Source organism: Desmodus rotundus, chromosome 9, assembly GCF_022682495.2.
Source record: "Desmodus rotundus isolate HL8 chromosome 9, HLdesRot8A.1, whole genome shotgun sequence".
Classification (NCBI taxonomy): domain Eukaryota; kingdom Metazoa; phylum Chordata; class Mammalia; order Chiroptera; family Phyllostomidae; genus Desmodus; species Desmodus rotundus.
Genome location: NC_071395.1, coordinates 80,736,619 through 80,758,979, shown reverse-complemented (window position 1 = coordinate 80,758,979; position 22,361 = coordinate 80,736,619). Strand labels below are relative to the sequence as shown.

At 56.7% G+C, this 22,361-nt stretch overlaps 1 protein-coding gene across 1 annotated transcript in view; it reads right to left on the bottom strand.

Annotated features, from left to right (window-relative positions):
• RAB11FIP4 (RAB11 family interacting protein 4) overlaps window positions 1-18,218 on the bottom strand; it is a 100,253-nt gene extending 82,035 nt beyond the window's left edge. Inside the window, exon 1 of the mRNA XM_053910791.1 lies at window positions 17,995-18,218. Coding sequence (XP_053766766.1) covers window positions 17,995-18,153 — 159 coding nt within the window. The 5' untranslated portion in view covers window positions 18,154-18,218. The remainder of the gene's footprint in view (window positions 1-17,994) is intronic.
• Window positions 18,219-22,361: the final 4,143 nt, after the last annotated feature.

Sequence of the window (22,361 nt, the reverse complement as noted above, 5' to 3'; positions counted from 1 at the left end):
GAAGGCTTCAGGAACCAACCGCAGTGCAGACAGCGAGCAGACTGGCCCCTGGAGAGTGCGCCCTTGCGTGGACCTGAGAGCACTTCAAGGGCTTTGAAAACTGACTGGCACTGGAACTACAGCTCAGAGGGCCCACTGGAGTCAGAGGCTTCAAACCTAACTGGGTTGATTTAATGATTTCAACAAACACACAAGCAAACGAAACATTGATATTCTTCAGAGGATTTTAACAGGACCCAGAGTCTCAGAATGTAATATTCAAAGTGTCCAGGGCGTCATCCAAAATGATTTGACATACAAAGAAACAGGAAAAGCTCAACGATGCACAAGGGGAAAGGCAACTGATGAAATCAAGCCCAAGAGGAGCCGGCTGTGGACCAAGACTTAGAAGCGTTTTTTGGGTTTTTTTTTAAAGATTTTATTTATTTATTTTTAGAGAGAAAGGAAGGGAGGAAAAAAGAGGGAGAGAAACATCAATGCGTGGCTGCCTTTAGTATGCCCCCAACTGGGGACCTGGCCTGCAACCCAGGCATGTGCCCTGACGGGGAATTGAACCGGCGACCCTTTGGTTTGCAGGCCAGCACTCAGTCCACTGAGCCACACCAGCCAGGGCTAGAAGTGGTTTTTATAACCATGCTCGTGAAGCAAGGGTGAACACTCTTGAAACAAATGGACATATAGAAATTCTCGGGCAAGAGGGAAAGCTATAAAAAAAGAACTGAATGGAAATTTTAGAAAGGAAAAGGATACAAAAGAACTGAAATAAAAATTCACTGGATAGACTCAATAACAGAATGGAGATGACAAAACAAACAAACAAACCAAAAACCCCGTAAACTTGAAGACAGAACAACAGAAAAGTAGAAACGATCTAATCTGCACAAGGAAATATACCACGGACTAAGAGGAACGTCATAGAAAAGGGTCAACGCACTAAGAAGACACAACCACGGTGAACGCGCACGCACCCCTGACGGCAGAACCTCAGAACACACGAAGCAAAGACTAACAGAACTGGAAGGAGAAACAGACAAACCACTACAGCTGGAGACTTCGACACTCCCTTCCAGCAATCGGCAGAACTCATCAGCTGGAAAACCATCAAGGACATAAGAAATCCGAACGACACGGTTAACCGCTCCCCCTAACTGACATTTATAAAACTCTCACCGGGTAGGAGCAGGGCGCACATTCTCTTTCGCGTGCACAGGGGACGTTCGCCAAGCTAGGCTGTATCGTATCCTGGGGCCAGGAAGCAAAGCTACACAAGTCAGAAGAAGTTGAGTTGATACAAACTATGTGCTCTGACCATAAGGCAATTCAACTAAAATCAATCACAGGAAGGTATCTGAAAAATTCCCAAATACTTGGAATTAAATACCACATGTCTAAAGTAATCCATAGGTCAAAGACGTCTCAAAGGAAATTTGAAATATTTGAAATTAAGTGACAATAATAATATAGCATAAAATTCAAACCCAAAGTAAGAAGAGGAAAGAAATAACAGAGAGCAGAAATTTTAAAATGGATTTTCCTTAGATGTGGATTCTAATGAACAAAATTAACTAGCAAACCAAATAGAAACAGATTCCTAGAGAGAGAACAGACTGACAGCTGTCAGAGGGGAGGGGGTTGTGGGAGCTGGTTGAAAAAAATTAAGGGGTTAAGCAACCCCCCCCAAAACCCCAACTCATAGACACGGACAACAGTACGGTGATTACCAGAGGGAAAGGGGGTGAGGGGGTAGAAGAGGGTAAAAGGGGGATAAATGGTGATGGAAGGAGATTAGACTGGGGGCCAGGATCTCTGCAGGGATGGGGCTATGGAGTCACGGTTCCCTGAGACGCCTAAAGCAGGCCAGGAAGTGCTTTCAGGAACCTCAGTTCTGGGGGAGCTGCTCAGCCCCATGCTGACCCTGCCCCCCACCACCAAAGTCGTGCCCCACATGCAGAGCCTAGAACGACCCTCCAAGTGCTCCTGCGGGGGAGCCCCTGGAAGGACAGGGCAGCTGCCGGAGCTGAGAGCTCTGCTCAGGGCACCAGCCTGGGGGCCCCAAGCTCAAGGGACATCAGTGGGGACACTGGGGCATGAACATGGAGCAAGGCATCGTGGGTCCAGGACTAGCTGACAGTCTTCTACTGGAATGGGAAGGTGAGGAAGGGCTCAGCAGGCAGCAGGAGGGAGCAGGCTGGGAGGGAGAGGGTCCCTGCTGAGGGGAGTAATCTGGGGTGGCTGGAGGCAGGGCCGGGAGGGCCCACAGAAAAGGGGGGTGTCATCGAGCTGTGAGGGGGCTGTGAACAGGGTCTGAAGGAGAAGGGCTGGGGAGCTGTGCTGAGACAGCCGCACTCTTTCCTGAAGGCCTGGGTGGCAGAACTTAGTAACAGAATACTAATACACAGCGGGAGCTCTTCCTAGGAACTAGGATCCTGGTCAGCACACACTTCACAGGTCCCTCCTCCCAGTCCTCCCAGTAGGCCTGTGACAGAGCCAGTCATACCTGGTCACCCGGAGGCCAGCGCCTCGCCTGGCGTTCAAACTCCCCCACCCCCTTCCCACTCTGTGGGCCCTTCTGCTCCCACCCCAGGAGCTCAGATCTGCCTCTTCACCCACTTCCCCAGGCAGCCAGCTGCCTGACACACAATGAGGCCTGTAGTCTGGGGCTCCCACCCCCACCCCAGGGACAAAGGGCACAGAGAGGTAGGGGGAGGCAGCCACTGACCTCCCCAGTGGTTGCGGGAGGGGAAGAAAGAACAGAGGAGGGAAGTGAGGCTAGAGCTTCGGCAAACCCAGATGGACACAAGGGCTCGCGGGTGGGTCCTGCTGGACCCTGTACCCTGGGCCCAGGCCCACCAGCCCCCCCTCCAGAATCTACCCCCCACCCCCACCCATGAAGGTCTGTCTTCGGGAATCAGATTCTCCGTGAGCGGTGAGTAGAAAGCACCCTAAGGAGTCACAAGCCAGGGGGCTCAGAATCAGCTTCATAATTTACGAGGCCTGGTTCGAAACGGAAACGCCGGGCCCCTGTTCCAAAATAACTCAGGATTTCAAGATGGGGACCACAGAGTACTGAACCCCATGTGACTGCACAGGTCACAGGCCAGCAAGGCTGGGCTGCAGTACTTACTACTCACAGGAGACCTTGGGCGAGTCACACCTCCCCTCGGCCCCCAGCTTGCATGTCTGTAATACGCCCTGGCCAGCTCACAAAACAACTGTGAGGTCAGTGAGACTGTGGCTGAGTAAGGGACGCCACAGACTGTAGAGTGCCATGGAAGTGTCCCGTGCAGAGGAGCATAAGGAGGGACACAAGGGCGAGCTTCCACCACGGCAGGACGGCACAGGGTGGCCGGCCAGCAGGGAGGCTGCAGGGCTGGCCTGAGTGTGTTGAGGCGGTAAAGTCGGGTGGGCACTGAGCCCCTTTGCGATCTCAGGGTGCTGGGCTTCCGTGGCCTCAGTCCAGCCCCAGGCCATCAATGACCTTTCTGAGTGGTCTTAGGGCCTCAGTTTCCCCCTCTGGAAAATGAGGGTGTTGGATGACATTGATGTTGAAGGTGGGCATGGGGTCAGGGGAGGAAGAGAAGAAAACCAGAGCAGAGAAACAGATGGAGGTCCAGGGCTGGGAGCAAAGGCCTCCATCCAGCACGGCTTGGGGACCCTGAAGGATGATCCCTGGGTGTTACTCAACCTCTCTGACTCTTTTAATTCCCTTCTTCTATAAAGTCAAGCAGTAATGACGAGGCCTAAGGCCCCAGGTGGCACACACATCCTGCTGGTCACCGTAGAGCTGCCCCTGCCCCTCCTCTCCCCCTTGGGCAGCAGTGATGTGGCTGAGATGCCCAGCTCCTGTTTGACCAGATGCCTTTGGGCATGAGTCCTGATTGGACCAAGCCAGTCAGGTGGGCTCATACGGCTTGCCAGTGACTGGTTTAGGCAAAAGCACATTATACATTTCTGACCAGTGAGACATGAGGAAACACCTACAGGAGGCCTCTAGAAGAGTTTTTCTTTGATAATGGGGGCTGGGGGGTGGGGGAAGCCATCTGCAGGAAGTGCTCCCACCCTTCTTGCCCTTCTTGCCCTCCTGGAAAGTGGACACCATCCTGGGTCCACATGGGGATGCGGAGGAAGGGGCTGGGTCCTGAATGATGCCTCTGAGTCCCCAAAGGAACCAGCCCTAGAGCCGCCCTACCTTGAGCCTGCGTGTTGTGAGAAAGATATCTTCCTCAGCATCTGAGCCACTTTGCACTGGGTCCTGGTTCTCAAGCTGGGGGGCCCCTACCTCATGGAGGACCCCACCTCGGGGAGTGCAGGAGCAGCAGGTGGCGGTGGGAGGGTGACTTCCTGAGCAAAGATGCTTAGTGCACAGTAGAGAGGGGCCATGCAGCCAGGTCCTTTATGTGACCCCCTTTGCGTCCCGGTGTGACCAAGCGGGCCCCTCATTCACAGCCTGCACTGCTGCTGACCAGACCCCTGGGGCTGCCCACCGGGGCTCTGTGTGCAGTCTGAATAGGAGTGAAGGGGACAGACGCCTGGGTGGTCTGAGGTAGACTGGCCGGGGCGTCTGTCTGTCCATCTGTCTATACCTTCAGGAACTGTTTCCTCGGCTCCTCAGCCAGACTCTGCCCCACAGGGAGACAGTTCCAGCGAAGCTCCCAGGGAAGGGACAGATGTCCTGCCCTATTTTTGAGCGAAGTAAAAATAGCTTAGAGAGCAGCGTGAACGCATGTATGTGACTGTTTATAGTGCCACGTGCCCAGAGGCAGTACCCCGTCCCTCCCAGGCTCTGCAAGGAGACAGAGCTGGGCTCAAATCCCACCTCCTCCGTTTACCAGCTGGGTGATGGAGAGCGACTGACTCACCCTCTCTGAGCAATGTCTGCCTCATGGAATGTTAGGATTTAAAGAGAAAGATTTCCGGGCAGCCTGGCACCTGGCACAGAGCAAATTCTGGATTAATGAGTACTTTCTCTCTCTTTTTCAAATAGGCCGCCCGCGCCGGGAAGCTCGTGATGGAGCCTCGGACGACGCGGTTCTCTGGGCGCTGGGGTGGCCGGTCCTTTTACCTCTTTTCTCTACCTTTGTTAACGGGTTGGGTTTCAAACCTGTATCAGATCACTTTTAAACTCAGGGGGAAAACAATAAAGCTCTTTTATTCGTTAGAAAATCCCTCACAGCTCTGAGGGGTTAGGTCGAACAGAGGCTGCCACAACGCGCCACAACCCCGGCTTGGGGTCCAAGGAAGCAGGGCCAGGAGACCAGCTCCTGGGGGACACAGGCGCTGCCGGGAGGGGCGAGGGCCTGGGTGGCCTCTCAGGACCCTGCCCGGATTTGGAAGCAAGGGTCCAAGAGGGATTTCAACCAATCTGTACAGGCCGCTTGGGGTTCTGGGGTGCCCACGCCGGAAGGAAGGGTGGGGCGGGCCCAAGGACAGGTGGGCTGATCCTTTCTCAGAAGGTGGGTGGTGAAGACAAAGCTGTCCTGCCCCTGGGGGGCGGGGTTCCTGGCCATGGGGGCCGGGAGCTCACCTTGCAAGGGGAGAGGCACCTGTCCTGGGACGTTGCTTTTGGGGGAGGCACAGTGCGCAAAGCGCCGTGGGAGGGCACATCTCGCCTCCACCACTGCCTCTGGCCCTCGGTTGACATCTGTGACTTTCAGAGTGGTCTGCAGGGTGCCACTCAGTCGGGGGCTTCCACTGTTCCCGGGGGACATGGGGGCGGGAGGGGGGGAGAGTACAGATTTGAGAGCTCTTGGCAAGCCTGCACCCACCTGGGCAGGGGGCATATCTGGGGGGTCTCCCTGGGTCCTCCCAGAGCCATGCAGCCTGGGGAGTGGTGGGGAAGCCGGCCAGCCCTCCCGGAGCCCGGACTCTGGGCGGGGCGGGGGGGGGGGGTAGCAAATGGGCAGGAGAAGCTTTCTCGTCCCTGCTTCCTCTCTGCTGCAGCTGCCCCTGCTCCTTGGAGAGAGGCCCTCCACTCCCAGTGCCCGCCCCAGGCACAGGGCCCCGGGAGGAAATTCCTCGGGGCCAGTGGGGGTGGGGGGAAGGTCCTGTCGTTCTTTTGAGGGAGCTCTTTGCACAGGCAAATTCCTTCTCCAGCCAGCACAGCAGTGGAAAAGCAGAGGCAAGAGCCCGCCCACATGATTTACACCCTCATTTACAATTCATACCTCACCCCGCAGAAAGTGGATGGGGGCCTGGGGTGGGGGGAGGAGGACCCGTATAAGAGGGTGGGTCCCTGGCACCAGAGGGACGAGGGCGGTGGCACCTCACTCACCCTCGTGCCAGCCTCTGCAGGGAGGGCTCCTGGCTCTATTCTCTCAGCCAGGAAATCAAGGCCCTAGCAAGTCCGGGACTTGAGGGGGTCTCCCTCCAAGCAGCCATCGAGGTGCGAGCCTTTGTGACCTCCAGGCAGAGGGGCTGGGAGATTCCAGCCGGGTGGTCCCAGCACGGTCTGCAGAGCCTGGCAGCCAGTGTGGACTCTGGAACCTGCAGTTTCAAAGGCCCCCCTCCCTGGAGAATCTGGTGATGAGACCTGGGAGGGGAATCCCAGTTGAGTGGTGGGCAGGGACAGGGGGCTGGTGCTAACCCAGGGCCCTGGGGGCTCTGGGCTTTGAGCCTGGCACATGCCCTCCGAGGCTGGCAGGAGGGTGGTTAGGAGGCTGTGGTGGCCGGGGGTTGGGGGGTGGGGAATATTCCAGCAGCAGCTGCAGTGAAAACAGAGGGGCTTGGCCGTCACCGTCACCCCCTCCGGGCTGACTCAGCCTACAGCAGTCACCACCTCTCTGGGGGGGTGATGGGTCCCCGTCAGCCCCCTTGCTGGGCTGAGAGCTCCTTGGAGTAACAGCAGTGATGATGATGATGATGATGCCCACAAAACAATAACCAGTGCACACCGAGCACTCCTCTGAGCCAGGCATTGCCTCCGAGCTTTACCTGCATCAATCCCCCTACGCTTCACAAGCCTCTGACGTATACAGTTTCTGTTACTACCTCCACTTTACAGAGGAGGAAACTGAGGCACAGAGAGATTAAGGACTTGGTAGGAAGTGATGGAGTCGGACAGAAACTTCGAGGCCTCTTTTCTGCTATGCGACACCACCTTTTCAATTCACTGCTGTATCTGCAGTGGCAGACAGGGTGCCTGTCACAGAGCACGTGCTCACGCTGCCTCCGTCATCGTCATTGACAACTCGGGGCCACAGGCGTGGCAGCGGCAGGGACACGAGCAGCCCTCGATCACCAGTGCCATGCTTCCCCTTCGAAGTGTTTCTGCAGCTACCGGGAGCGCAGAAAAGTAACTCCCCTGCATAAAGGACTTAGGACACACCAGGCGCCGGGCAGGTGGTGGCCCCGTTCCTTCATTCCGCACTCACCACACCACTGAGGACAGCGATGTCACATCCCCATTGCCCGGATGAGGCTCAAAGACATAAAGAGACTGACCCCAGGCCAGCTGGCAAATCGGAAAGCTGGGAGTTGACCTATGACCTATCCAGCCCCAGAACCTGAGTCCTTGACCACAAAGCTCCCCTGCCCCCCCAACCTTCATCTGAGTGGCCTAGAGCGGCAGGGAGGAACTTGCTTACAAACCATGATTTCAGGGCAGAGCTCCGGAGGAACGGGGGCTCCTGGGTTCTGGGGTGGTCCCCTTGCACCTCATTTATTCACTCAGGTGTTCAGGTAACAGCCACTGTGCCTGTGTGTGCACCACACTCTGGGCCGGGTGCTGAGGGCACAGCGGTGTGGGCCAGCCCTGTCCTCACCGCCTGTTTGCTGGGACAACCAGAGAAACCAACACCCCTCCCAGTTCTTCCTGGGCATGCAGGCTCCTCCTCAGGCTCAGAGACCAGGTTGTCCCACCTCTGTCGGTCCTCTCTGTCCAGTATCAGGTGGCCCCTTCTCTGGTAAGTCACCCTGACTTTCCTTTGGGGACTGCCCTCCCCATTCCAGGTAGTAGGGGTGGCCAACCTCTGGAGATGGCACCTGAGCAGGCCTGGCCAATCAGAGCGTGCCCCTCCCGGCATAATTCCTTGTATCAGCTGGGAAAATAGTGAACACCATTAAAATACTGAACAGATGCTGGGGAGGTATTTGGTACAATTTGCCACCTGGACTTGAATAAAACTTGAACAAAAGGAGAATGGGGCAGAGAGGGGGTGGTTTTTATGAACACGCTGAAGATTATACATCGAAACCCAGGTTCGGTACCCACATTATATTAATGGTAGCAGGCAACAGTCACTCCATCTAAAAAATAATAAGAAAAAAATGATGCGGCCCTGTGTCTGCCAGCCCCACCCAGCCCTGCACCTACTCGTTCTACTAACTAGTCCAAGACCAGAGCCCAGGGCTGGGAACGACCTCAGCCCACCAGCTGCTCCGGCTGTCCGAGAATCTGGTCGTCAGTGCTCAGAGAGGTTCAGCCTGTCCATCCCCCAGCTGCACAGCTTCTGCCTCTGGAGGCTGGAGTCTTCCTGGGATCATGACCATCAGAGCTAAGACACCTGACCACCTCCGGCCAGGCCATTCCCTATGCCTGAGACCATGTCCCATGGCGACACCAGCCTCAGCCTCTCCAGGACTCACCACTGTCTGAGAGACCACCGGGGCAACTGCCCCCCAGGCACCTGCCCCGGCCTGCTTCCCTCACCTTGCACCTGGGCCACGTTGCCAGTGTCCCAGCATGCCTCCTTCCAGGCCCTGCTAAGTTAGGGCGATGTCTCCCGTGCCCACTCCTGTGCCAACTAATGCTACAGACGCTGGCGAGTCTCATCGCAGAAGGAAAAGTAACTAGACTCATAAATGCAGGAAAAGAAGACAAATAAAATGATTACTTTTTGAAGAAGACATGACTGCTTACTTTGCAAACCCAAAGACACCACCCAGAAATTGCTAGATATAATAAATGAGTCCGTACCAGTGGGGAGATACGGGATAAATTTACCAAAATCAACTGCATTCCTACATGCTAGTGACATGCAGCTAGAAAAAAAAATCAATGGAAAGAGGATTTCATCCTCAGTGGTAACAAAACACATTAAATATTAAACATTAATTTAACCTACTTGTGAGACATTTATTTTTAATGTTAATATTTTGCTTCTAATAGAACTAAGTATGTAATAAAAAGCAATACTCCCTAATTGAATAAGCTTAATACAATACAATTAAAGACTGTGAAAATGTGCTACATACTCAAAATCCATAAATGGTGAGGAACATCAGAAAGTTTTTTAAAAAGGTAATCGTGGTTGGTTTGTCTCAAATTTAAAATACATTACTCCAAGTATCGGTGATTAAAATTTTATAATATTGCCTTAAAAACAAAACCAAAAATCCTTGAGCATCAAAAAAAAATGATGGAAATGGATTATAACACACTGAAAAGAATCTATGAGTCCATCGCGAAACTCAGGGAAGGGGTGAAGGAATGCCCTTCACAGAACGACATTCTAGCTCTAGAAAAAAATGACAGAAAAGCCACCATTCTGCAGCCGCCAGCGTAAGACGTTTAGTGCCCGCTGGAGCAAGGGGCTTCACAGGTGCTAAGAGCACTGCGTGAGAAGCTACTGGAGAACAAGTATTTGCACTGTCTCTGGTACAGATACATAACAAAACAGATGCTACATGCGACCCCTGACCGCAGAGAGGACGGCTGGGGAAATCTGCGGGCTGACTATGAGACGGAGTCACTGAATTAATAGCAAGTCCCAGGTGTGACGGTGGCCCTCGTTTAAGCTGGAGACCATCCTTGGTCTTCCACTCTGAAGTGTTTATGGGGAAATGTCACTTACTGTCCCCCTATGGGGGACGTATTCACTTACCTAAAATGCTTCTGTGAAACAAAACAACGCTACAGAAGACGGAGGATAATCAGTGATCGAGTGAAAGGAAAATCGGACGAGCGGACACGTTAACAGTGGGTCCAGGTGAAGAGTCCTATTCTGCTTCTAACTCTTCTGTCTGAACATTTTCAAAATAAAGAGTAAGAAGAAAAAAAACTAATGGAATTCAGTTCTAGGTTAGAAATAAATTCTAATTCTTAGTAGAACTGAATGTCGGATGCACCTCATAATGAATCCCAAACAGGTAAAACAAGTATTTTGACAACAGTGAGTTGTAAACACAGTAGCTGATTTATTCTTGTTAGAGATGGGGAAATAAGCTCCCGAGGACCGAAATGTGACAAATGTAATTAGAAATAAGGCACGTATGGTATACTTGAGCGCAGTATTTAAATGTAGGAAAATTTTTGAGTAATAAGTGTAATCACCCATTAAAAAAAAGCAGCACAGCAAGAGAAAATGACAAAATAAATAAAAAGAGAAAAAAAACTGATTTAAAAATATACAGATTGAAATTAAAATTCCCCTTGGTAATCGCTCAAAAGAGATGAATACAGCAGTTTATGCAGAAGATACCAAGAATAAATAGCAATGGAATGTAAAAAAAAAAAAGCAAAGTCTCATTAGCAATTGAAAATGAAAATGTAAACAAGCTAAAATAAAATTTAAACTAATGCTCAGTGTTGACGGGGAAGCAAGGGCCTCACAAAATGGGCACCCTCAAACCTTGTGTGGGGTCTGCTCCGGGATGAGGCGGTTGGAGACAGCAGGGGCGGCGAGCGGGCGGGGAGACAGAAGGAGACACGAAGCAACCACGGGATGGCCCGGAGAGGGTGGCCAGGTGAGTGCGCAGGCAGGCTCCTGACTCCGCCACTCCGCGTCTAGGAAGCGGCAGCAGGTGTCTCCTGGGTCAGGAGTTTTCAAACGCCCACACCAAAGGCCAGTCCTCTGGCTGGCAGCTGGACTGGGAACAGAGCCCAGGCAGGCTAGGGCCCCGGGGACAGTCCAGCCCAGCGTAGAGTGCTGGGGAGGGGTGCCCAGGGCTGAAGTCCCCCCCACGTCCACTCTCCCGTTGGGTCCTGCCCTGCCCATACCAGCTCAGGCTGCTGGGGAGGCAGGGGCTGACCAGCCAGCCAGGTGCCCATGGGCGGGCCGGGCTAGGAGCCCTGCGGGGCAGCCAGAACACTGTGGAGACGGTGGAAGTGGCTGGCGGGAGGGCCAGTGCTGGGACTGGGTTTCAGCAGGGAGGGGACAAGCCTCTGTTTGGGTTTCAGACACAGGAAACATCATTAGGAGGAAAGGGGCCAAAATGGCTCTGAGGCACTGGTCACGACCACTTCGGTCTCCGCCAAGAGCAGGACAGGGTTTCAAGGTGTACAAGTACCACCGTTTAGCACTGGTCACCTCTTGTCCTATGAAGTTGCTTGAATTTATAAATCAACAACATTTGGAACTTTCTGTCTGAGCAGCTGCCTTGGGGAGGACGCTTGAGTGTGCATTGGGCAGGTGTGTGGGAGTCTGTGAGCCTGCCCCTGGGCTCTGTCACCTCCAGGAGGTCACAGCAGGTTCACAAGACCATGCCCCTCCTATTCATCCCCGCCCCTCGGACCCTCCCCTCTCCTTCCCGCCGACGGGGCAGCAGCCTCCCACCTCAGCCCGGAAGTACTTCCCGGTGTGTGCGTCTAAAATGCCACAGACCCGTGTCACCCCTCTGCTTCAACCTTCGGTGACACCCACCTGCCCTCCCTCCTCGGGCTTCTCTGGCACAGCTGTCCTTCCCTTCATGGACAGCTTCCCGTATTCTGGGTAGAGTGATGGCCGTCTTCACACCCCAAACTCCCAGACAGGCCTGCAGCCCCGCCCTGGTCACAGGTGTTAACCAAGGGGCTACCTTGGAGCCCCTCCGCACAGTGGCACGCTCCCGCGGGGGAGGAGCCCGATCCCACGCGGCTGTGTGTCCTCTCACGCCCAACTGACACAGAGCAGGAGCTCAGAAGGGTCCGCAAAAGACTGAAAATGGATGACCCTCCCAGGAAACCCCCATACACACTCACTCCTGTCCTCGGGTAGAACCCCTCTCCCACCCCCATCCCAATGGACTCAAAAACACAAGTGTTCCTGTCTGTACCACGTCACATGGGGTGGGGCACCTGCACTGCCCTCTGAGGCAGGGTTGGCTGGTGCAGACAGTGGTGCAGCCACCCTCCACCCACCAGGTTCCTGGGCTCCTGGCTCCTGCCCACAGCCCGGGGAGTCCTGCAGGAATGACCCACCAGCCTCTCTCCTGGCTCTGCCACCTCAGCCATCAGCCCCTGGCGAAGCGCTCCTCCCTCCACTCTGCTTCATCTCCCCTCCCCCCAATCTCCTTTCTCCTGCTTTGCTCCTTTGGTTCTCTCCCTGGAACTTGGGAAGGTTCCTGAGCCTCAGAGTCAGGCCCAGGTCTGAAAGCCAATCTGCCCACCCAACCTGGTGACCCTGACCCTCTAGCATCCACCTGTGAAAGGGTGAGCACCCCACACCCAAGGGAGCGCAGCTGATGCTTTGAGACTCTCCCCCTGCTAAAACCCACTCGAGGCTACCTGGCTATTTGAACACCTGAGGCAGAACTCACCCAGGGAGGCGCAGACCATGCGTACCCCCATCCTGCCCTCCCCCACTCGGAGCTTCCTCCTTCTCTAGAGCCCAGGGTCTTGGGAACAAAGCTACAACCCAGAGATATTTTGTCACGTGGATTCCAGCTGTGCCAGGAATGTCCGACAGGACGGACTCACTCTGGGCTTTCTTCGCACGCCCCTCCTCCTGGCGCCACCAAACCAGAGGCCACAGGGAGGTACACAGGGTGGAGGCCCATCTGGGGTTTGCCCCGCCCTACCCCATGCCCAGAGCTTGGGGCCTTGTGCTCGTTCCCGACTCCCAAGGGACCAAAGCCTCCGTCCCCACTTTCAGAGCTACCTCCAACCCCAGGATCACAGGGTCATACCCAGGTGGGCGGTAACGGAAGGCGGAAGGCCTCTCCGGGCCCAATCCTTCCTGCTCCCCACTCGCAGGCCCAGGCACCAGGGCCTGGGCCTGCCTTCTGTTTTGCCAGCTGCTGTCTGTACCAGGTCCCCATTAGGACACGCAGAGGGGGCCTGATCCCCCAAAAGCTTTCAATTCTACAATTGAGGAGTGACGTGCTGGGGCTCTGCAGGCCATCCGGGCCCGTCAATTCTGCACCCCCACCACTGCCCCAGTGCGGGCCCTCTTCCTCTTTGACCACATGTTACAGTCCCCGCCAGGTCCAACACACACCTGATCTCTCCGCCTGGCTCTTCCCACCGCCCCCAGGGAGCAGCCTACCTTTCCAGATCTGGCCCTGCCTTCCCCTCGAGCCTCTCCTCCTGTCCCTTCCCCACTCCCCAAGCTGCAGCCACAGAGGTAGGGACATGCTTCCTTCTTCCTCAGCACCCAGTTCCCCTCCTCCTGGGCAGAACCCAGCTTTAGTTCAGGGTCACCCTGCCCCTGGCAGCCCAGGAGTTTCAGAGGTGGCCCCAGCCCCGGGGCTGGCTCCTGGTCACTCTCAGCCCATCCCAGCACCCCAACCTCTTTGCCAGTTCAGACCCCAGGACAATGCCAGGTGGCACCAGCCTCTCTCTCGTGGCAGAGTTCACCCAGAGGGGACATGGGGACTAGGGGGGCCCAGCTGGGGCCTTTACTTCATCTCCTGTGCTTCTAGCCACATCCAGGGGCAGCTTTAAAGAAAGGGGAAATTATGGCCCAGTCCTAGGTCGGCTAAAGGGGCTTCACCTCCTCCAGATAACCGACACCCCTCTTTGGGGTGCTAGAATGTGGACCTCCAGTCCCGGCAGGAGGGACAAGCCCACCGCTCAGGGGTGATGGTGCTGTGATAACGGATGGCAGAGACACCACCCAACTACTTCCATTCCTATTTCTCCAGCAAGAGGGGTGGGCTTCAAACTGGGGAAGGGGGGGGGCATGTAACAGGAAATGTGGCCCAAGCCTGCTAGAAGGATGGGAGGGGCTGGCAGACCAGGCTGGACAAGGAGGGTGGGCTGAGGTCTGGTCCCAGATCTTGACCTCGAGCCCCAGGAAACCCCCAGCTCAGAAGAGCCTCTCAAAGATGCTTGCAAGAGTTCAGGAAATGATAGTAACAGCAGCGGCCATGACTCAGACAGCGTGCCTGCTCTGTGCAGATCTGGACCAGGCACTCACACGTCACCTCGGGGACAGGGCGCTGGCCCGTCCTTTCATGCACCTGCCACTTGCTCCTGCTCTCACTGCGTCAGAGGCTTCCAGGGCTGGGACAGGGCACCTCCGCCCACCAGTTTTACTTTCTTTAAAAGATCAGGAAATTTGCTTCCATCAAATTTCCTTGTCTTCTCTTTCCTGCTAGGATTCCTAAGTCAATAAATTAGGGAGATATCAGAGACCGGCTAATAGCATTATTATGGACTGAAGCCCATACTGTACTCCAGCTCCCTTAGTGTTTGCCCAGTGTCCACTGCTTGTCCCAGGACCCCACAGGATGCCGCCCTGTCCGCCCAGGCTCCGCTCGCCAGCAGGACCTCCTCAGACTCTCCGTGGCTTTGTGGCCTTGACACGCCTGCTGAGCGCTGGTCAGGTGTCCGGCAGGGCACCCCTCAGTTGCTGGGATCTGTCTGATGCTCTTCTCGTGACTCCCTGGGGTGAGGGCTTGGGGGGAGATTATACAGATAAAGTGCCGCCGTCATCACCTCACCTCTGCCTGACTTATTCCGGCTGTGGACCTCGGCCCCGGGGTAAGGCAGGGCTTCTCAGGCTTCCCCGCAGTGAAGCTGCCCCTCCCCGCCTTCCACGCTGAGCTGTCTAGCAGGCAGCCACCGTCCCATCTGACACCTACGGGCGGGCGGGAGGCAGGAAGGGGGTTAGGCCCCACCTCCACGATAAGGAAGCATCTACATAAGTTATTCGAATTTCTTCTGAAACAGGAGAGTTTCCCAGCATTTATTTATGCATTCATTGAATCACTTATTTACATCAGTATGGCCTCATGGATATTTATTGTATACATTGAAACCTAGTCTATTTTGATTTGTGCAACGCATTTGATTCTGGTATCCCTGGTTGTGGGGGGTAGTTGGTTAAAAGTGGATAATTAGCTTCCCTGAACCCCATATCTAACAGATGGAAGTCGTCTACCCTGGAACACTAACTAACGGGTTGGGAAATCACGGTCTCCACCTGGTTTTTAAACGACATAGAAACTGCCGAGGACATAGCATTTTGAAGGGATCCCTACCTGCGAGGAAAGGGCGATCCTGTTTTGTGACGCACGTTCGAATCCTGTGTGTAGTGAGCAGGGTTGCGCATGGGTCTCAGTCAATAAACAGTACGGGTGAGCGGACCCGCCCCTACGAGGCCCTGTCCGTGGTGCTGCCCTGGGTTGGTAACCGGCCTCGCCAATTCCGGCAGAAAGCACCAGCGCCTGCCACCTGAAGGCAGCAGAGCCTATGAGAGCCGCAGAGGCAGGATTTGATTCTTTCCCTCTCTCTCTCTCTCTCTCTCTCTCTCTCTCTCTCTCTCTCTCTCTCTCTCTCTCTCTCGTGTCCGTTCCAGTGGGGTGAAATCAACGAAAGGAAGTTTAGCAGAAACAGGGCCAAGTAACAGGTTTCGATTCAGGAAATTATTGACAGAGACCACAGGCCTGATCTCTCCAACAGCCAGGGGTATTCAAAAAAAAAAAAGAACTGTGTTTGGGTAAGAGAGACCTAGGCGTCACCACACCTGCATACAGTTGCCCAGTTCTGGAAAGGAAACTGGTTTAAACAAAACAGCAAAAACGGACATTTTGGGGCCGTGTAAGAAATCTGAATAAGCTCTGCATGTCAAATGAGAATTTGCTGAAGCAGAAAAACGCTAATCATTTACTGAGGGGAAATCAGGCTACAAAGCGTGTGCACAGCACGATCTCACGTCCTAGAGAAGATCTACACATAAGCACAGAAGCAGCTCTGGAGGCACGTGACCAAGGTGTCGCAGCGGGGGTCTCCCCCTGGGAGATGGGAATTTTCGCTTGTCCGTATTTCCCATTTTCTACAGTGCTGATAAACGGCTTCTGCAAGACACAAGAGCGTGCTTTCAATAGAGAAATCACCCTCCTGCAGGATGGAGAGAATCCTGGCTTGGCAGAGGTTCCTAAGAAAGATCTCTGGGGGGCTTTGGTGGCCAGAAACTTAATCTGAGTGGGAAGTGGGATGCACCACTCAGGCGGCGGCCCCGGCCTGAGCCATCCGCGCGCGGGCGTGTGTTGGGGTTGAGCGGGGTCTCCTGGTCCAGCCCCTCCCTGTTATTACTGGGAAGACTGAGTCTCACATCATGAATGGCAGCTCCCCGGCCCCCGTCCGGTGACACGGGAATGTCTCGGGACTTCAGGGACAGCTGAGCGGGTATTTGGCCTGGAGAAGGGAAGATGGGTGGAAAGGAGTCGGGGGTGGGCAGGAGTGCTGTTTTCAAATAAGGCTGCCACACAGAAGAGAGGCCCATGTGAGTCCCTGTGCAGAGATCCTCAACGGCTAAGTGACAAGCAGGTTTGGCTCTAGAGTGCTGGAGGGAGAAGGTTCTAACAGGAGGAGCTGTCCAGCCCCAGAATAGGGTGGGGGGGTGCAGGGGCTCAGGGCTGAGCCTGCTTGGCCTCCTGCCAGGGGCTGCGGGAAAGCCCTTCCCACCACGGAGGCTCTGCGGCTCTGGAACTCCAGGTTCCGGCCAGGGCCAGCGTCCTGAGAGCGAGGAGCCGGGGGGCTGTGGAAGGAGAAGGAACTCGGTGGCTGCAGGAGGTACCCTGAGCAAAGCTAGGAGGAGCAGGGGGGTGGGCTCCGGTTTGCAGAACTGCCAGAGTGACCATCCTGAGGTGGGCTACCTGAGTTCTCAGCCTTGACACCTGCCTCATCCTCTTCCACCTCCTGCTCCCAGGGCCTCCCAGGTCCAGGCCACACCCTGGTGCCAGGGAGAGATGATTATCTATTATTTCCCACTTGCAGGTGACAGGGAGGTGGGAGCCCAATCTAGCCACACCCTGGTTTCTCTGGTTCTGAAATGCTAGGCCTGAGCTGTCCCAGGAACAGAACGCCAGCCAGAGCTCCTTCCAAGGCCCCTGGCCCCCTGCTCCCCTGCCCAGCCTGAGGCCTTAGGTGGCCTTGGAAACTCACTATTCAGGGTCTCTGTCCCCGGACCATTTTGGAGTGCACAGTAGCACGAGGGTAGGGATGCTCACCTGCCAGGGGGGGCCTTGCTGCCCCTCAGACACAGTCACCAGTCCCTGTGCCCACGGCAGGAGAGGACACTGACATGGGCACTTACTTATGTCCCTCTGCTCACCCCACCGGCGGCGGCAGCCCTCAGATTTCAGCCCCGGTAACAATATAACTCCTGCTTTCCCCAGACAGACGCAGGCCCACCCCAGGAAACGCCGCTCAGCTGCTGCTCCCCAAGGTTGGCTCTGGCAGGCCTGCCGCAGCCAACACAACCAGCTGCCAGCTAAGCTTGCCCGTGAGAGTCTGAATGGGGGGTGTCACCAAGCAGGCGCAAGCGCCCAGAATCCTGGGTGGCCAAAACCAAATACGTCCTTCTGTATTCTAGGCAGGGGGTGCAGTCAAGGAGCCAGGCTGCAGAGCGCCCCTGGTTGTCCTCTCCACCCCTCGGCTAGGCCCAGCCAGGCGCACACCTCCCGCCGCGACCTGGAATTCCGCGCACACAGACCTCTGCGTCTTAGTCACTACAGGGTGGTAAGGGCGGGGGTCCAGAGGCCGAGTTCTGACAGCTCCTTCCCCCAAACATAGAGTGGGTTGCAGACGGACCGGCACGGGGTCACGGAAGATGGGCAGAGAGGCCACCCTGGGCGTGACGCGAGACGCTCGCAGCACCGGCGCTAATGGTGGAAAGCGAGGGTCCGCCAGGGCAGGGGGAGCTCGCTGTCCTCGGCTCGGGCCGGGGGCAGGAGGTGGCACAGGCGGGAGTCCTCGCGGGGTGAAGCCACCGCCGCGGGCAGCAGAAAAGGCAGGGAAGCTGGGGGAGGGGAGGTGGAGGGGGTTCGGAGGCCGGTGGGAAAGGAAAGCGGGGTGCGGGGAGCACGGAGGCTCAGGGGATGGGGCGCGGGCGCCCGGCGCGGTCCCCTTACCTCCTCGCCCTGGCCGAAGCGCAGGCCGAGCGCCGCGACCCGCTCCACGCGCAGGAAGCCGTCGGGGTCGCGGCCGCACACCTCGAACACCTGGCGCAGGCGGCGCACCGAGCGCAGCAGAGCCGCGGGGGCGCCCGCCCAGCCCGCGCCGCCCGCCATCCGGGTGGGCCCGGCAGTTAGCCCGAGTCCCGCGCCGCCCGCCGCGCCCGCCGCCGCACGCCCCGCGCCGCCGCCATCACCGCGCGCCCGCCGGGGCCGCCGGCCGCCCGCGTGGGTCTGCGACGCGCAGCCTCCCTCCGCCCGGGGGCGCGGCCGTGTCAGGCGCCGCGCTGCAGCCCCGCCGCTCAGGGCGGGAGGCGGCGGCGGCGCGGAGACTGCAGACAAAAGGAGCCGCGCGGCTCCGAGTGGGGCCGCCACGCGGGCCGGCTGACCCCTCGCGCCCCGAGCCGCCGCCGCCTCCGCCTCCGCTGACTCAGTTTCCCTCGGCGAACCGAGCTCTCTCCTCCCCTGGAAAAGCCGGGGGTGGGGGTGTGACAAGTGTCCGGAAACTCAGAGCTGCGCAGACGCCCCGCCCCTGCCCTGGAGAATGCAGTTACGAGGCCTGAGCCCGGGACCACCCCCGCTGGGGTCCAACGGCCCCTTACCCGCCCCCAGTCTCCCTACCCACTGCCAACCCGTCCTGCACCCCTTGTGGGTTCGGAGCACCCTTTATGCCCTAAGCGCGGCATACAGTAGCGTGTTCGATTGTTGCAGCCAGGACCAAAGAAGCTGAGACCCAGAGAGGTTGAACTACTTACCCTAGGCCACACAGCTTGTGAGAAGCAGGGTCAGGATTCCTGTCCAGGCTAAATCTGGATGGATCTAGACGCCCTACTCTTCACCTTCTCTGTGCTGCCTTGGAAAGAACAGTCTCCGGGCCTAGGAACACACAGTCCTCCCTAACAGCACTCTGGGGCCAGCTCTGGGCTGCAGAAAAGGAGGAGCAGAGACCCTGGGGACAGAGAGGCAGAGAGAAGACCAAGGGTAGGCAGGAAAAGGGGAAAGTTAGGAACTTCCATTAGACTTGCCTGTTGCAGGGCCCAGGGACACCCAAGACCTTAGGGAGACTCCTTCCCTTCCCTGGGGTCCCACCCTCACCCTTCCTGGATGCCCAAGCTCAGAGCCCAGGACAGAATCTCAGTCCTAGAAAGTGGCAGCAGCCTCCAGGCCTGGATCTTAGCCTCCTCGAGAGAACACTCAGCTGAGACTTTGCTGCAGCTGCCCCTGGTGACACTCAGCCCTGGCTGGGGGCCCTACAGGACCTGGCCTGGCTCTCCTCTCCTCCCTCTACCTTGTTGCTGGTCAGCATGTCAGACCCTTGAGGCACCAGTTACCCCCAACCCCAAAACAGGCTTCCACTGAGCCCACCCCCACTTATGCTTTTCAGTTCAGGTCAGAGGTTTCCTCTTCCAGGAAGCCCTCCTTGATGGCACCCCATCTTGCCGATTAATCTGAATTCTAGTCCCTACCTCCAGATACCTATCCAGTTTCATAATTTTCTGGTGGGGTGCCCATCTCCCCAACCACGCTGGGAAACCCTCCAGGGCATGATGTGCCTTAATCACCTCATGTCCCCTGATCTTCAGCCAAGAGAGGGTCTGGAGGAAGCCCCTGCCTCATCATCTTCAGGAGCCAAGAGCAGTACAGAGACCCAGACAGGGATTCCAGGGTAGGCTGGGGCCCAGCTCTTCACACTGGTCGTGTGGCCACTCCTCTGGGCCTCAGTTTCCACCTCTGTGGTTTCCTGCCCAGGTCTAAATATATCCTACGCAGCAGCTACCATGTGGCTTCTCCAACAGAGCGCCAGGTTCCCTTTTGTCCAGGCCCCAGCTTGAGGGATGAACTTGGCCTTTGGCTGCCTTTTCCCCCTTGACACTTGAATTCCTACAGGAGTGCCTTCTGGGAAGAGAGATCCCTGAGTTTGAGGACAAGCAGGCAAGCAGAGGCCTGGGGCAGGGGTGGGGTGGGGTGGGAGGTCCTAGAGCACAGGGGGTGAACACAAAGCCAGTGGGCTGAATCTGGCCCTCCACCTCGTTTTTTCTGGCCCAGCGCCTTGTTTCTACAAGGCGGCAGCAGTGCTGAGCTCTCGCTTAACTGTTAAGGAGTAGTTACATTTATACGGTCCTAAAATTACATTCGGCCCTTTGAAGGCAGCCGCAAGGCTGATGTGGCCCCTGGTGAAAATGAGTTTGACACCCCAGTATCTAGGAAGAGTGTGGGCCTCTCCGCCAGCTGGATGCTCCTCAGCAGGAACCCAGCTTCTTCATCCCGGTTTCCTCATCTGTGCAATGGGGATAATGGCTGTAGCTCTCTGAGGGGTGACTGAAGCGTAGAGCCACTGTATGCATCACTTCCCCACGCGCCTGTCCTGCGAAATGGAGGAGGAAGTGGAGGAAGAGAATCAGGGAGAGTCAGGGCGGCTGGGGGGTGGGGTGAGGCTGTTGCTGGAGGTCCAGTCTGCCAGCTGGTGGGAGTTGGGGCTACTGCCTGTCTTGGGACCCTCATATTCATTCCTGCCAAGTCAGCTGCTCCCGTTTTCTCCCACCCAAGAGGCTCAACCCAGCAAGGAGATGGGCAGGGGCTGGGGCTACCCCCTGTTGGGAGCTGAGGAATTGGCTCCCAAATCCCCCAAAATGGGGCCCCGCTGAACCAGGAGGCCTCACACCCCGCCTCAGCGGGCAGAGGTGGGTGCCTCCCATGTGAGCATGAACAAATGCTAGGGGAGCCCAGCCCGAAGTCCACACCAGACTTGCATTCTCCCAAAAGACAGGCGCACATCAAACTCAAAAGTCCCTTCCTCGGGGAAGGCCTGCCTGACCCCTGCCCGTCCTGCCGGGTTCCGCTCTGCATTTTGTCTCTGCTGAGTGACGGTTTGATGGCCGCTGGTCTCCCCACGGGACACGGGTGGGGCCTGGTTCTGTCACTCACCACTGTGCCGTGGGGGCCAGCGGGGCGTAGTAGCACAGGCACCCTGTCCCGGGCGTCACCTATTTGTTGAGTACCTGGCAGTTGGAGAAAGGAGAGCAGCCACAGACCCTGTCCTCCCTGAGCTGACAGCTGGGCACCCATAACCTAATGCGATCTGTGCTGAGGGCCCAGGCTCTGGGAGTCCAGAGGGCCTGCTCAGTGCTTAGAAGGATCCTTTGAGATGGTGTGATTTCCAGGGTTTCCAGGTGGTGAGAGGTGGACCTGGGGCCAGGTCCCCTGGGCTCCCAACCCCTTTTTCTGAGAGCTCTCCCTAGAGAGCAGCTGGGGTCCTGCTCACTCTCTAGGGAGAGACCTGACTTTGGTCAGGCCAACCCCCTGCTGAGGACCCATCTGTTGGCTTAGGCCTCTCCTGGTCCCTGTCCGTCCTCCCTCCTGTCTGGGAGCCTTGCAGCTCCCTCCAGCCTCCTGCTTGGGGTACCTTCTCACTCTTACCCCTCCCTCATCCCACTTCCTCTGGCCAACTCCTGTCCTTCCAGATTCAGTGGAAGCGACACCTCCTGCAGGAAGCCTTCCCTCACCACACTTTCTTGACTGCCTCTCCCTTGTGCTCCTGTAGCATTCTGTGCAGAGAGGCGACAAGTACAGACCATGCGGAGCCGCCCTACAGGCGGGGACAAGGCCGTTGTGTGGGCCAGGTGAGTAGATACATGGAAGTGTCGAAACAGTACCACAGTCGAAGGTCCCAGCTGTTGCGGCTGTCCTGGCATCTCTGCCCCCTGCTATGTATCAAGAGCATCTGGGACGTAGGCATGAAAGGCCACACAGTGACCAGAAGGTCCCAGACAGCAGGGACAGCTCTGTCATTTTTCCTTTGAATCTCAGGCTCCCAGCTCCTAGCATGGTGCCCGATACACACAATTACGGTCTGCAGGGATGGGTTAGGGAAGGAACGGTACGGTGGGCTGAAAGGCGGCCCCCCAAGAGGTGCCCACGTCCCCATCTGCGGGGCCTGTAAGTGCCACTGTATCAGAAAAGGAGTCTCTGCAAACGTGGCGAAGTCAAGGAGCCAGAGATGAGATGAGCCTGGGTGAGCTGAGCGGGCCCTACGTGCCGTCACAGGAATCCTCACGGGGGGAAGCAGAGGCTGATTTGACACAAACAGAGGAGGTGCAACGTGGCCCCGGGGGCAGAGGTCAGACGGAGGCAGCCCCCAGGCTGGGAGAGGCGTGGGAAAGAATCTCTCCTGGAGCCTCTGGCGGGGCTGCCGCCCTGCTGGCTCCTTGATTTCAGTCTTCCGGCCCCTAGAGCTGTGAGGGAATGTTTGTTGTTTTAAGCCAGCAAGTGTGTGGTAGTTTGTGACAGCAGCCACAGGAAACCAGTACCGATGGGACACACAGTGT